Raw genomic sequence first — 16,464 nt, forward strand, 5'->3', positions numbered from 1 at the left:
GTCTATTTCTACTTCCGTGCGATCGTTTTCCAGCTTGATGACAAAACCGTACTTTCATGAGCTGCAGTGTGCCCAGAAACATATTTGTTTATATTCTGAATAAGTGAGTGATCATTCAAGAAAAACTAAACTACATTTAACATGAAATTCTTTGGTGGTGTTTTTTTTTTTTTTTATATTCAGACTTTCAGATCATTTTTGAAGAAATATATTAGTTTATAGTTTTTTTGCGCATTTCAATCAATTTTTTTTTTTCAATCTGACATGCATTATTACACATCTAAATGAAAGACTACATTTAACTTGAATTGCATAGGCTAAGAGAGTATTATATTTCATACCGCGGATCGGGATGTTGGACTATTCAGCATTTCATTAGTGTATTTATTTCAGATGACTACACACCGAATTGGATCATAGACTACATTTAACTTAAATTGCATAGGTGAAACATTTCTTTTTTTATTTGAGTTGTTAGATCACATTGTATGAATGTTTAAGTGGTGTGGAATATTAAAGCTCATTATCTACTAATTGTGTATTTGTAACATTATTCCAAAAAAGCACAAAGTAATGCGGCTTTTTCATTTTCTGCATATTCAGTCCTTATTTTCATTTGTATTTTAGTATTTTTTTACAGTGTGGAAATGACCTAAATTATGATTGAGTAATTGTTCTTAACGCATTATTTTTCCTCTACAGTTATTGTGATGTCTTTACTAAAGCAACAAATCATGCCAGCAGAACGAACGACTCCATAACAGGGGAAAAAAAGAGTGTAAGGTTAAAAAGGGGAGAATTTGTCATTAGGGGTATTAATTGTTAAACAGCAAAGGCATCCGTGGGAGGTGACGTGGTTTTCTATAGACAAGAACAAACATTCACTGTGAATGAACACCTATATCGCGCAAACGTTAGTAAACCAAGTCGATTGAAGAATGTTTGGGGACCAGCGGCGGCCCCGGAGGTAGGAAAAGTAGTCCAGACACATATGGCATGCATTTGGAAGCAGCAGCATAAAAGACACACAGTTTAAAGTTCATAAAACGTGCACACCCAATTTGTTTGGTCTTTTAAATCTGTGTAGAGTTATGTCTTGATGGGTTTCTTTCAGGGAGGGCTCTCTGTCCTACTTCTGACTGTTTGCTCTTTAAAAGAAGTAGCTCTCGCTTCTTCTTTGACCCACACCTGTTCTCTTCACATCACGCCTTCCACCCTTTGGTCCTGCAGCACCCCCCCCCCCCCCCCCCCCCTGTCATATCTGTCATAGACGTTCAGTCGCTGGTGTTGCTCTAGGCTTCAAATTTAATTTGGTTTCAGTCTGTTGTAATTGCTTTGAGAGACATCCGTGTCTGCATGCTTTTTTTCTCTCTCTCTCTCTCTCTCTCTCTCTCTCTCTCTCTCTCTCTCTCGTCTGCTCGAATTCTGGATAGGGTGTGTGTACAAGCGTGTGTGTGTGTACGTGCATGGGTGGCTGAAGGTGTGTACTCGTGTGTGCACATGTGTGTATAAACCCTGAACAATTGACTGGCTGCACACTGTCAGTGATACACTTTGTGAAACAGCGCCTGCTGTCACTGTGCTCGCTGGCACTCTGACAATGGTTTTGTCACTGCTCTTTCTCTTTGTAGCAGTAAAGATGAAGGGAGGCAAAGTGAATCTGCAAGACTTCACGGAACATCTTTTTTTTGGGGGGGGGGCGTATTGTGACCTTTAAGTTGAATAATGATCGCCCAGAATGAACTCCTTTCATTAAACTATCAGCAATCTTCAATAAGGAATGTGATTGAAGTAAAGGGCAAAAAATGGACAGGAAAAATAAACTGTTTGCCCTTGAACAGTGCTGTGGAGAGGTCAGGAGAGAGAAATGGGTGTTGAGATGATGGATTTAGATAACATTGGTATGTCTCTCGGTCTATTTTTTTCTCGTATTTGACATACTGTATATTATTCGGATCATCTCTGAGTTGCTGGCTTCCGTTTGGCATCTTGATAGGTGAAAAAAAGAAAACTGTCCGTATAACAAAGCATCATTGACTATTTTGTAATTAAATATCAATAGAATGTGTCCCCAAAAAGGACATTTCTGACATCCGCACGCATCCACCCTCACTCTCTATGCAAATGTGGACAGATCGAAATATGGTGCCGAACCGAAGCCCAAACCGTTTGACGAGCAATCGCCCGTCACTTCAGTAGCACAACTCAAGATATAGTCGCTCTCCATGTCAGCAATTTTAAAAATCATATCAAGAAACTATTCAAAAGCCATCTTAGAAAAGACAAACAACAAAATGAAAAAAAGGAACAGACATCACAAAACAATAGCTGATGCAGCAGTTTTGTATTTTTCTCCTGACAAACCCACCTACAGTACAAGAACAATAAAAAAGAAAAACCCACAATGCATCTGCACTCATATTGTCCTGGTTTGTGTCATGAATCGGTACCTGGAGTCGTACCCTTTGGGAAGCAGCCAGAGTGTCGTCCAACATAAAGACACAATGAGAGCAGTCCCTCAAAAAGAACATGGTGATCCTCTATAATCCCAAACACCCAGCAAAACCACCTCTATCTGCCAGTAGGTGTCGAGGTTCGGGCGCGGGGGTTGGAGATAGGTCCGTCTCTAAAGAGCATGAGCGTAAAAACAGTGGGCCGATGTGTTCCACCCATGTTGTGCATCCGACTGCACAGGCAGTGACGGAGGTGCAACAGAGGTGAGACGCTGTTTGTGTGAACAGTTGAACTGGCACAGCGGGAGCACACACAAATGTCTCGCCTTTGTCAGATCTCTTTTGTGCGATTTGAGAGAGAGAGAGAGAGAGAGAGAAAAAAAAAATCACACAATATGTGGTTCGGAAAAACAAAGACACTTCTATTCATAATTTCAGTGAAAAACTAAATCAAAGACGCTTCTATCTCCTAAAGGTTCTTTATTGACGTTCTTGTCATGAAAGCTGGAGATGATCCAAGCAAACATGGGCTGAAGGGCGGCGGACACTCTGGACAGTCTGTCCATCACTGGGCTGATATAACCAGACACACACCCACACACACACACATCCACACGTACGGGTTATTTAGTGTCGTCAAACATTGGATGTAGCATGTAGGAAGACGCTGTTTTTGGAATGAAACTCATGCAAGTGCAAACTAAACCGGTATGAAGCGTATAGGTTGTCTTGTTATGAGGCAACAGTTCCATCTGCTACGACAACGTGCTGTTCAAGCAGGCAGCCACGGAAAATGTGAAACTTATTGGAGAAAAAACTGGGATCATATCTTAATTAAAATAACACAGCAAGCATGTATGAGCCCGACTCCATATGTCAGTCAAGCCAGTCACAGTCCTAACAATGTAATTTAGACTGAAGGAAGTAAGAAAATACTTGATATGACCTCGAAGTGGACTATTTTTTTCTGACCTGACAAAATAGCCTTTGTTTTCTCCGAGAAAATTTTCACAATCAACCTCTTGACTCCTTCCAGCATTATTTCCACCCGTGCAGAACCGTGATCGTACGTCAGCCAATGAAAAGACGGTGAATACAAATGTGTGTGTGTAATTGATTGCGTGTTGATTAGTGAGGGCTCTTTTGGTCTGATTGCAAGTGTACTGTATGCCCATATGTCTGATGACCAGAGGTGAATGAACTGCCTCTGTCTGCGTGTTTCTACGCGCATCTCCACGGTCGCCCTCATCCTTCGAAGCCTTTTTACCGATCATTCCGTTTTCACGTCACACAACGGTTTAACTTGTCGTCAGCAGCGGTGTCGGCGCGTTGTCTCGCGGCCTTGTTCTGCTGTTGTTTGTGTCGCAGGGTGCTTGTGTATATCTCTTTCACCTCTGATCAAGGAGACATTTGCCCTGCGTCTTGATGCCGTTTCACTCGGTGCCCCTCTCCCCACTCAGCCTGCTGAGGAGGTAACCGAAACAAGCAGGTCTTCCATGAAATCCCATGCGTGCACGTTTGTGTGTGCGCGCGCACACACACACACACACACACACACACACACACACACACACACACACACACACACACACACACACACACCTGTTAACAGATGCACTACCTAAAAGAGCAGCAATGAGCTCTGTTACTTTCTCCTGGAATGTCACTGAGCTTCTGTTTGACTTATTTATTTTATTCATCATTTGTTCCACACAGCGCGTACGCAATTTTCTCCTTCTCAGTCACCTGCAAGGTTGATACATTCTGTGCTGCGAAGGAGTCATGACAGGTTTTTTTTTTTATTTATATATTTTTTTTTCTGGATTTATTTTTGATAAATGTCACTTTCCTCTCTTGTTGCTCACTGTTGTCTCGTGGATGCCGTAAACGGGGGTAAAGGCATGCGCATGCTCGCGACTATCCGTCAAACGGTGGACGGCGAGCCCCACTGGCTAGACGCCGGCGTGTCACCGAGCTGCTCCTGGCCCTGTCAACTGGCTGGCCTGCCTGCCTGCACACTCACCCGAAGCCCCCTGCTGGCCCCGGCGTGAAGGAGTCTCAGCTGCCAACGTGCCGTCAAGCCTCCCCATCTCCGTGCTCGACTCACTGCAGCCTTCTCAGGCTGACCTTGTTTGACCTTTTGCATTTTTCATTTCTTTATTGTTTTTAATTTGTGCTGCATATGAGCATTGTGAGCCACGTCACACGGAGGTCATGATGCTCAACATGTCACTTTGCATGCGTGCATGCATGCCCGTGAGAGTTGTTTGGAGCGTTTATCCCCCTCGGAAGTATAATTGAATTTACAGTGGCAGTTGCTCCAGTGAATGATAATGTGCAGCACAATGGTCTTTGGCCCTGCTCTGTGCAGTGATGACTCCGCCACTTAGCTTCAAAGGCTCTGTGGTTTAATGAGTGAAATGCATATTATTTTCAGTGGAGTATCACAAATGAAACAAATAATAAAAAGCATCCAAATTAGAGGAGAATGAGTTTTTAGTGAGAATTGTCTTCGTGGAGATTCATCGGCATTCTGATTAGCTCGTTTTCTCATGTGACATAATAGTATTTTGATTCTATGCATGTTATCGACTTAATACTGGATTGATTAGTACACAAAAGCTTCTGATCAAGGTCGATTATTTCCAGTTTGGCTGTGAAGAACCGTTATGAGGGAGTTTAGCTGCTGCATAAAGCTTCTGTATTGTTGCAAAGTAAAGACAGCTGCCCCCCCCCCCTTTTTTTTTTTTTTTTGTCTTTTGGAAACTACACAGGCACTTCAGCACAATGCTGGCAATTTGCTGTGGGTATGTGGTGTTTCTGTACGTCTGTGTGTGCAGTGTGGAAAAGCTGGTGTTTGATTTTGAAAAGCCGGTGACTTGCTGCCGCCGCCGCTGTGACAGCTCGCATCCTCCACATCCAGTCTCTCTGGAAACAGGCGAAGCAGAGTCGAGACGACGCTGCCATGAGTGGGGAAATTGCAAAAAGAAAGTGTTAACATTTCCGTAGTGGTGGGGGAAGATTATGAGAGGGAAACAAAGGCAGGGATTATCTCGGCACATGCTACAATAGCACTACACACACACAGCCTCTGCAAACGGGCCTGCCACGGGGTGCTTTGAATCTGGGAACAAAGGCCGGGTCTCCCACCCATCCACGCAGATCCTCTGTCAGAGTACGCTAATAAGGACTACAATACCCAGCCGCCAACAGCCAACCATCCAGGGACCTGGAATTAAGGGTCATTATTTCGCCTCATTATGGACTTTCACATTGTTTGGTGACTCTGAAGAGAAGAGCCAATTCTGTCCTCTTTCTCTCTTTTTTTTTTAATGTCCAGAGCTTAAAGTTTGTCATTTCAGTCACCCTGCTCAGAAAAAAAAAAGAAAAAAAAAAAAGTGCAATAATGCCAACCAATCAAAACATCCCATAACTTTTCCAGATCTCTCCCATTTCATCTTGCGCTCCCTCGAAATGACTTTCTGCCCTCTGTGAAGTCAATTAAACTCTGGTGAAGTTAGTTCGTCGCTCTGTTGTTGGAATTAATATGGCGTTGGAGGGGAGAGAAAGTTCGAGGGCACTAAACTGAGACAGATGGAGTGAAATGGAGTACAGCATATGATGGCAGGATAAAACAGCCAAGCAAAGAGGAGAGATAAAAGGAAGGTGTGAGAACGAAAGATGGCGGGCAGCGGGGAGGGGTGTGATGCGAAGTGAAAGTGAGTTTGTCTGTGATGTTTTAAAATTCTGGAGTGGAGAGTCCCTCCATCTGTTATTGTGGGACGGTTCTGACTCAGTGATTTCTATGATTGGCCTTAATCCCGGCCGAGTGGAGAAGACAGAATGAAGAGCTTAAAGCAGACTGCTCTCACTCTGACAGGCTCCACTGGCTGCGGCTGCTGTTGCTGTTTGTTGGCTCGCCGGCGTGACTCTGTTTGCTGCCCCCTAATGGAGCAACTGCAGCACGACCCCCCCCCCCCCCCCCGGCTTTGAGCATCATTATTTCTACAGCACGCTGAGCAGCTTTCTGGATCCAACCACTATAGAGATCTCTATCATGTGACATCAGTGTTTTAGCAGCTGTGACATTTTGTAGGTTTCACTCAAATTTTAATTCCTGCAGAAACATGCCACAGTTTTGTCCTCAATGTCCTCTAGGTCAGTGTTCCTCAAAGGGGGAATTAGCACCCCAAGTGGTATTCAGGTGTACTGCAAGCACTGTGAGAATTCAAAAAAGAAATCACTATTTGAGCATTGATACTCATTTGAATCATATTTAATGCAGCCAGCTTTAAGAGCCTGAATCAAATAACAAACAAAACACAAAGAGTCATCTTGATGTACAATTCAATGGCATTTTGAAGTTATAGCATTCACAGATATTTTCTCTTTTCTCCTCTTCAGGTATGTAGGTATGGATAATTTACCCTTTTCACACATTTCTACTGGATTCTCCCGTCTTCATCAGAAATGTCATCAGGTGTCTAAAGACAAGTCATCCACCACCAGACGGTATATCTGACAAAGACCAGGCAATCCAGTGGAAACAGGTCAAAAAGGTCAATTGTAAAATCCTACTTCCCTGAAGAGAAGGAAAAAAATACTTATAAACAAGCTAAAGTCATAATGAACCTAATTGCTCACCAGTCATTAGTGACAGTTTGTATTAAAGTAAGAAGACATTTAATACTTTTATTTTTACAAGGCTGTCTACTTAATCCTACGCTGTTTGCCTAATTCTTTTTCCACTAATGTTTTTTGCTAGTCAGATTGTGCTTAAGAAAAGTAAAAGGAGGTACATTATTAACAAAATTGTGAGCTTGTGATATACCCTGGAAGTCCTCGGTTGTCATGCTGTAGCTGATAATTCTTCCTGATCCTGTGAGTTTATGTCGATGTAGGGATGATGGAGTTCTACTGATTCTGTGTCTGAATATTTAATTCATCTCTGTGGAAAGGACCCTCAGACAACTGTTCCACATTTGCCTTTTCTTGAAGAGCTTTGCTGCTTGCGGTGTTGATTGTCACTGCTCACAGCAGACAATCACTGTGAAACTCGCGACCGGTCTTTCCTTGCCGCATTATTCACTCCGAGAAGGTTAAGTGACCTCGGCAGAGTCATTTCACAGTCTTTTGGTCTCCAAGGTGACTTAAGCGTTCCCAGAAACCGAGCTGAGGGGGTCATTTTGAACATGTCGAGTGCCTTATTCAAAGCTGCAATCACATGTACAGTCCGTGTCGTGTTTTCTCAAGAGCCCTCTCGCTCAAACACACACATTGCAGAGATGTTTTGAAGAGTCCCTCCAGATCACACAGACGACAGTGTGTTGTGTCGAGTGCCCTTTAAGTTAATGCTCAGTGGAAGGGCCTAACAGGCTACAGCAATCACACAGGCGGCCGAGTGTCGACTTGGCGCTCACCACAGCATGACGCTGTCCGTCCCTGGTGGGCTGTCATTCCTCTAGAAATAACATGACTTTGAGTGATTAAACCGCTTCCCTCTGGAACAGAGCAAACTGAACAGTTATGAATATTAAAGATGCTAATCGTCTCACGCTGGGTTTTGTGTGTGTGGGTGTGCTATTTATTAAATTCTTTACATTTTGTCCTCTCTTCTTCTGGCTTTGTGCGTTCACAATGAGGAGACGCGGCCTTTCACCGACAGGCTTCTTCACCGTCATGCCGCTCCGCTGTGGCGGTTTATACAATCCCTCTCTCACCTGCATTATGACGTACAACGTTAGCATGCGCGACAGGCTCCTTTGTGTGCCGCTTGAGTCTGGAGACCTTGCGGAGACACTTCGCACACCACTATCCATTACATAGTTGTGTTTATGGTTCTTGACCTTGCCTGAAGGCTGGGTGACAAATGGCCCTGGTATGATGCATCTCACGTCAAGGTTACGGGAGCAGTAACGTTAGAGCTTCACGCTCACGTTGCGGACTCTCTCCGCGTGTTTGCGCCTGCACGCCGTAGCGTTATTTCTGTGTTGTGTGGGCCTGTACCGGGCTTATCTGCGCTCTACTGTGCTGATCTCACTACGCTCATCCAGTGCTCTAAGCTGCTTGGGCTCCAGCCACCAGCATAGATGATATATCCCTGCCCCCCTCCTTCCCACATCTCTCACACTGATTCATTGGCTGTTTGTGTTGCCCATCCATCTGGGCCAACACAGAGGAAGGAGAGACACATGAAGACACATGGCTTTTTTTTTTTTTTTTTTTGAGCGCAGGGACAGCATTAAGCTGCTGGAGAAGAGATAGGGTCCCAGAGAAATGTTGGCCTACCAGGGTGAGGAGGAGGAAGAATACCAGGAGAGAGACGGCAAGAGAAACACACAACTGGAGGGGGGAAAAAAAAAAAAAAAAAAGATGTGTCGGGCACTCAAGGGGAGAGAAATGGATTTTCTAAAGGGACAAAGTAGAGATTTTTACTGACAGATTAAACCCAGAGAAAAAGACTGAGCCACAGGTACGAAAGGGTTGCGAGATCATAGATCAAGAAAGGAGGGTTGATGTGGAAAAAAGTTAGAGACGGTATGTTTTCGTCCTCCACTAAAATAAACTTTTTTATAACGATTAAAAAAAATAAAAGAAAAAGAAAATTAATAGAGACGCCAGCTGGTGAGGTAGCGAGCATATGAATTTAATTTCCAGGCCGACCTCGAAGATCAGCGCTGTGGGATTATTGTTTAGCTGCTCTGTTTATGTGGTGTTGCCGGTTTCACCAGGAGATAACCGCTGTGGCGCCTCCCTTCAGCAAAACTGACCCCCTCAAAGAAAGAGCCAAAGAAACAAAAAGTCTTTTGTGTTGAACCCTTTTGGTAATAATTTCAACAAGCTAATTAGATCCTATTTCATTGTTTCAGGTGCCCATTGTCTAATTTAACAAATGAATTGAATCTTATTTTTCTTAATCAGTGTTTGCTGAGCATTGCGTAAAGGCACAGCCATGTAAAGTTACAGATTCTCTCACTTCATGAAACACAAACGCAGTTTTTGACCTCACATCACGTGCATATATAAATTTGTTGTGCTGCGCTCACATCCCCAGCATGGTACCGCCCAGAGACTGAGATACTGTGTGCTGAGATGAGGCCCAGCTGTATTGCTGTATTGTTTTGGTGTTGGAGGGCTGAAACGAGGTGGGCAGGATTCTTAACAGTGTTTATGTTTTGAGTGTTTTCGGTAGATAAAAAGCTCCCCCGTGGTGGTTGGGGGTGGTGGTGGAGGGGGGGGTGGGACTCATTCAGTGTGGTGCCACAGATGAATGAATGAAATGGTCTAAATAAGGTTAGTAATTTTAGAGCCTTTGGGACTTGGTGGCCAATCACACCATTCTAGGACAAAAATAAGATCGCCCCCTAGAGGCCTGGGGAAACCTAGATACTGAGGAACAGGAGGGAGGGTGGGAGGACTTTACTGGTCGGGAAGAAGAGAGACTCTGAGGCTTCACCATATTTGCCACTTGAATGACTTTCTATATGGGGAGCCAGCACACAGTAAGCTTTCCCAGGGATGAGACCAGCCACATCCATGGTAAATGATGTCAGACTCTTCATGCACATTTTATGACAACATCAGAGTGCACTGGTGTTGGATGGAGTAAGATGACAATGTTATTACACGTATTTTAGCGCAATATTCCGAGAAAATGTTCATACTGTTCATGTTTTCTATGTGGAAATGCATTTTGTTGCTCCATTTACATCTTCTCTCCAAATTGAAAGTCTTTTTTATTTTTCATTTTTTATTTTTTTTTACCGTGAGTTAGAAAAAAACAACCAATTTTCTTTTTGTTTGTCACATCAAGATTCCCTTTCTCTGTTTATTCAAAGAGAAATGATTGAAGGAAGAAGCGCTGCATGTCGCTGAGGTACTGAATCTTTAAAGTCGATGCGTAAAGAATAACTACAACACAATATTTGGCCCACATTAAGGAAAGGGAACGAGCAGTATTTTCTACTAGTTGCATTTGCATTAAATTTGGATCTTGCCCCACAGCAATAAAAATAGCTTGTGTAATACATTTAGAATAATAATTAGTTTTTTCATTAAAACTTTTGTTCGATATTTTCTATGTCAAGTCAATTAAGTCATGACTGTTGAGCTCTATTTATTTCAAATCACAGTTGACATTACCGTTTTACGTAATGCCCAGTTCTCTTCTACAACCATTAACAAATATTGTTTCTTGTTTACGAATGTAGACATGCTGTGAACATTTCTGATAAATTTTTGTTTGGACAATCGTAGATATTTACCGAATTTTTCTTTTGAGGTAGTGAGTAATAAATACACGGTTTTCTCTGACAAAAAAAACCAACATATTTATTGTGTCTCATGTCAGATTTCAGGCAGATAAATGGAGCTTTATGGTGTTAAGACATGGATCGTATGTATCAACTCTTAACCTACCCGACTTCTAACTTAAATTAATGCAAAGCTCTAATCTTAATCGTTAGTCATTCCATACGTTCAATCACCTCCATTACATTTCCTAATCAAAATATATGTAATCTGTTTAAATACAATCTGTTCTTGTCGTCTAATTTCTTCCAGTTAATTTCCAGCTGCATTGGCTTTCATGGGGAATAAGATCACCATCTTCTTGTGTGTTTGACTCGCTCTCCTCCGTACACACCGATCAATATCCCATCGACTTCTGATACTTACACTGCTGTTCTTCTGTTTCTTTGCAGAAACTAGCCAAGGAGGCCGAGGCGCTTCAGAGGGAGCACGTATGGCAAGACGGTGTGACGGTAAAGTAGGACGCCTGCTCCCCTCCCCTTCTTCCCCAGAGTTTTATCTACTGCCTCCTCTTCTTTTTCGAGGCAGACTGATTTATTTGCCTGTCCTCTTCACATTCGCATCTGTTGTCCTCCTCAGTTGAATACTTTTAAATGACAATGTGATCAGCATCACAGAGACGATGTGGTACCCAATTAAAAAGAAGCAATACGTCACTTCAGCACGGCCCTCCGTGTATCCTCACCTTGCTGTCTTTTAGGGTTTGATGTTTTGATTGTGTTGAGTGTTATCTTAGAGCTTTTTGTTTCACAGGAGCACGGCAGCTTGCGCGCTGCACTCTCCTGCAGCTGACCTTTAAAACACAAACCCTGCTTGAAATCTGGGAGAGAAAAAGAAAATAGTAGAAATGGTTTGAGATTCTGTGTGCTCCAGCGACTCCAGAATTTACAAACACTCAATGCGTCCGTGTATCGATACACGCGGGCATGCACACACACACCCACATGGGCGCATATGTGCACGTGCACACCCCCTGCTGTCATATCCTTTGTCTCCAGGGAGACGAGCTCCATGTCATGGTACACTTCCCTCAAATGGATTTTTAACCCCACGCCTCCTGGGGGATATTTGAGAAAAGGCTTTAACTGATTTAAAAGGAATAATTATGAGCCCTACTTCCCTGCAAAGTCCATTTTTATTCATGGTTGCTTACACTCTGGAGTCTTGGTATTTTCGGTGGCTGCTGCTGCGCCTCGTCCATCGCACCCTCCCACCCCACTGGTCGGGGGGGGGGGGGGCTCCAGTGTGCTTGTCCCTTCATCTTAGACCTGAGTAGGGTTGATGCCTGCCTCTCCCCACCCACGTCCGGCTCCGGTGCACCTCAATCGGATGTGTAGCCATGCAGGAAGTGGAGCCCGGGTCACAGTGACCACACACAGCACACCTGTTCATAAGTAGCTGCATCCAATATGGCATCAATACCTCCTCAAGTGGAAAAGCCAGCACTCTCTTTAATCCACCCCTCCCCTTCCGAAACCCCCCCTTCTCCCTACTTTTCTGCTGCTCTTTATCCTGTTTTCAACTCCTTTTCCGCCCAGTGTCATTCCCACCCTTTTACCCTCCAGACTTCATTCGCTTCATATGTCTTTCTTTTATCTCTGCTTCTTTTTTTTTTTAATCAGGCCTGAAAACTCTTGGAATATACCATATTGTCGCACATACTGCAAATGAATCCTAATAGTGTTCCTCTATTAATAATGTATTGAGCTGATTTCATTTGCCTTTATAATTAGGCAAGGTGATGAATCTCAGCAGGGGCGACTGTGAAACCATTAAAAAATATCACAAAGAGGTGGCAGGGGAGGGGGGGGGGTGTGCTGCATTCTTGAAGGAAGATTTTTCCTGTTTGTAGATTTTGTGCATTCCTAATTCCTCTTTGGGTGAACACTCTGCTGACTGACACTCTAATTAGATTAGGGCTGCATGCTCTTTGGGCATATTAGGAGAAATGTGTTGCATCTTAAACTAGCGGGTGGAGCAGTCTGTCAAACCAAGAGAAAAGGTGTTTACGCATGTGAGACGGTGCGTTTTGATAGATATTGTGCGTGCTCTGCTGTGCGTGTGTGTGTGTGTGTGTGTGTGTGGGGGGGGGGGTTGAACCATGATGTGGTTGTCTGCGTTTGAACAGGTATTTATTTGTATGTGTTTATTAGCGGCAGGTTCTGTACCTGGCCCGGCCCATCTGCTGGCCTGCACAAACTGGTGACATCATCGAAACTCAACGACAGGCCTGGTCCTCATAGCGGCTGCCATCGCAGCTGTTACCGCAGCAATGGGAAGACCTGGGTCGTTCCCTCTCCTCCCCGCCATCACACACACATTCAGGCATTTTCCAGGTCCGACTGCAGAGAGGGATTCACACCATCCCGACTGCTGGACATTACGGATGTCAAAATGTTGATCGTAACAACTGTTGAGATGGTCGTTCTGGGTTTTAAATCCATTGGAATGAAATGGTGTGTGAAATAGACATTAAAGTGTTTGATTGTCGCTGGTTTCTCAAGGTCAGATGCCCATCCCTCCGTGACATGCCACTATTGTGTTGGCAACGGAGCCCCCCACCCCCACCCCAAGGCGACGCAGTGATTCCCGTGCTGTTTCGCAATCCTCAAAAGGGACAAAGGAGGACCAGCAACTTTACAGCCAGATATCACAACCCTTCTCTGTTTTGTAAAGGAAAAATTGGCAGCCCAACAGCAGAGCTCTATGACAGCAGTGCAAATAGCATCAGCACGTTGCTCATTTCTAATTTGTTTGAAAACTGAGCCATGACACAATGTGGCTGGCTGTGCAGTGTTTAGGACGTCATTTAAATGCTTTGAAGTGGCAAACGCCAACTAATTATATTACCTGGGGACCTGCAATACATCGAGGTTTCTCTCCTCAGCAAAGTAGTAACTAGTTGAAAGGCGTTACAGCTTTAAATGGGTTTTCCTCCCTGAATGCCACCAACATCTGGAGCAGTTTTTGCAACTTTTTAAGGCAAAATTTAAATTTAACAGGCTTATGGTGCAGCTTTGCCCAACAGTAACATTTTATATCTATTCAGGAAGGTCGTTTGGATGTTTTAAACACACATATACATTTTTTTTTTTTATAATATTCATAAATGAAAGAATCACAGACCCCCACCACGGATGTTCCACAAATCTTTTAATACCTGCTGATCGTATCCGTGTCCAAAACCAAGAGGGAGACGTCAATAGCTGAAGTAAAATGACCTCCAAAAATTAACCCAGGCACATTGCTTTTAAACGTTTATTATTTCATTCAATTAATTTGCTAATGTCTAACTTTCATTAATCATTTTTTTAACCCGTCTTTCATTAAAAAATAAAGGTGTTTCAGGGTTATATTACTATATGAAGCTAAAGATTACCAGTTGGAAAAGAAGTAATAGTTTCAATTGCGAGCACAGCTGGCAATGTTAGTAGGAATTAAATTTGTATTTATGAAACACGGCCATGCTTGGTAACATCTACAATTGTAGTTTAATATATATCCTGAGTGGTAAAGGTACATTTTCATATGCAGCGTGTTGGATTATTTTCCTTGCTGTTTACACTGTACGTATGACTCAGTGGAACAGATATCTCTTGCAATCACCACATTTAGGCGTCGGCATTCATCAGGCCTTTTCTCCAAACTGTGTTTGAGTAGATTTTCATGGCAGGAGAAAACAAACGTCAGTTTGTACGGGAGTTGTTGAGCTTGGGTCGAGTAACCGGGGGTTAAAGGTTCGGTTTTCTAACAATCGCTTTCAGTGAACAGTAGAAACTGACTTCAATACAAACAAAACGAGATGAATGTTTTAAAATGTTTAAATGTTCACAACTAAACAAAAGCAGTGAGACCGTCAGTTTAGCAACATGCGATCTACAACCTAACTATATTTGAAATATCGTGAAATCATGATCACAATTTACGTTTTCCTCGGTGTTGCGGTGAAACACAAGGGGAAGGGCACGCTGCATAGAAAATACTTCTTTTCCTCCAGTTTGGACGACAGAACAAGATATTACTTTAGCGAAGTTGAGTTTTATTTGCTTACGTTGCATTGGTGTTTATCAGGGTGATCTTAGAGAATAAAACGTTTGAATTAGAAAAATTAAAAAAATTAGAGTTTAGACTACTAATAGTTCATAGTAGCAAAACATGTAAAATGTTTTGTCCCCTGACAAACAATGTTTGTGAACTTTACTAAATTGTTATCAAAAGGTTCACTCAAAACTTCGCGGAGCTCTTTGCTGATTTTTAGGGAATTAGCAGCAAAATCTATTTATTTTATTTTTTTCTAATTGTCAATAATCAGAAAAGGGCAGCAAGAGACTGCAGAGAGTGTTTGCAGTAAAAAATAAAATACTCAGATGTGAATGTTTGCTGGTCACATACTTAACACTAACCAGGACATCGTCTCATATTGCTTATATATATATATATATATATATATATATATATATATATATATCCACAAGAACTGAAAAGTCTCCTACAGAGAGTGAATCGGCTTTTTAAGGAAATCTGGTGACTCTAAAATGACTCAGTGTGAGTGACTGTCTGTCCCTCCATGATTTTTTTTGCTTTGATGGACTAACAATTTTTGATTTGAATAAAACACTAGAGAAGATGGATGGATGGACTTTCACTTGGTTGTCAGAAAAGAAAAAAAAAAAAAAAAAAGCTCTCATCATGCAGAAAGATATTTCAAAACGGCGTCAGATCGCTTCGGTAAAATTCAGTCGGTCGGCAACTTTGTGAAATAGTTTTAAAAACCGGGCATGCAGCTAAATTTGTAAAATGTAGAAAATGTCTTTCTCTGCCTGCTCAGCATCATCTTCAGGCTAATGACCACCCAACAATATATTATTATCTACATTATTATCAGCCACTCAAATCTCATCATGTGGAGGCTGTCGATGATGACCGCTGTCACGCCACCGCACCACGACGCACTGGACGAAAGAAAGGACAGAGATTGTAGAGATTGGAGGAAGACATGTCCTTTCATTCCGATTGTGATGTGGCAGCTGCTGTAGGTTTGAAATGCATTAGTGCTAATAGCTGTGCCATTAGGAGACAGAGAGAGAGAGAGAGAGAGGGAGGGAGAAAGAAAGAGAGAGGGAGAGAGAGAGATGGATTGCCATGATGAAACCTGGAGAGAGGATGACAAACAGCGGCACGGAGGGAGAGAGAGGTGTAAGCGAGAAAGCAAGTGAGAGAGTGAAGAAGGTATAAGAGACGGAGAAAACGGGAAACAGAAGATGGAGCCATCTTCCAGGCCATTTACCGCAATCATCACTCTCTAATCAATCAAGCCTTTCATCATAGGACAACACAATCTCTCCTTTTCTTTTTCTTCTTCTTCTTCTTCTTCTCTCTCCGGCGCCACTCAGCCTCTCACTCTCTCTCACACAAACACACACACACACACACACACACACACACACACAACACAGTCGTTTTCACACAACCTCCGTCTGACTCCCGACACACGCACGTTGGTCAGTACATTACGTTTTAAATTTTGGGCGGCTCTCCAGCTCGGAAGTGTTGGGTTGTGTTTTAGTGGGAATAAAAATTACCCACATTCATCTTGTTATTTCGGCTCCCCAAAGTCACAGTAGGTCTCCTCCGAGGTGTAACATGACCTGAAGTACCGGGAGCCAGAGTTGTGAGGGTTTGTTCACTTGACCAAGTTCAG

The 16,464-nt window shown here is 43.0% G+C and overlaps 1 protein-coding gene across 1 annotated transcript in view; it reads left to right on the forward strand.

Moving 5' to 3' along the window:
• Positions 1-16,464, forward strand: part of cacna2d2a (calcium channel, voltage-dependent, alpha 2/delta subunit 2a) — a 145,832-nt gene that overhangs the window by 63,541 nt on the left and 65,827 nt on the right. The window contains exon 4 of the mRNA XM_080461153.1: positions 11,156-11,215. Within this exon, the coding sequence (XP_080317279.1) occupies positions 11,156-11,215 (60 nt within the window). The remainder of the gene's footprint in view (positions 1-11,155; positions 11,216-16,464) is intronic.

This window comes from Lipophrys pholis (genome assembly GCF_963383615.2).
Source record: "Lipophrys pholis genome assembly, chromosome: 4".
NCBI lineage: Eukaryota > Metazoa > Chordata > Actinopteri > Blenniiformes > Blenniidae > Lipophrys > Lipophrys pholis.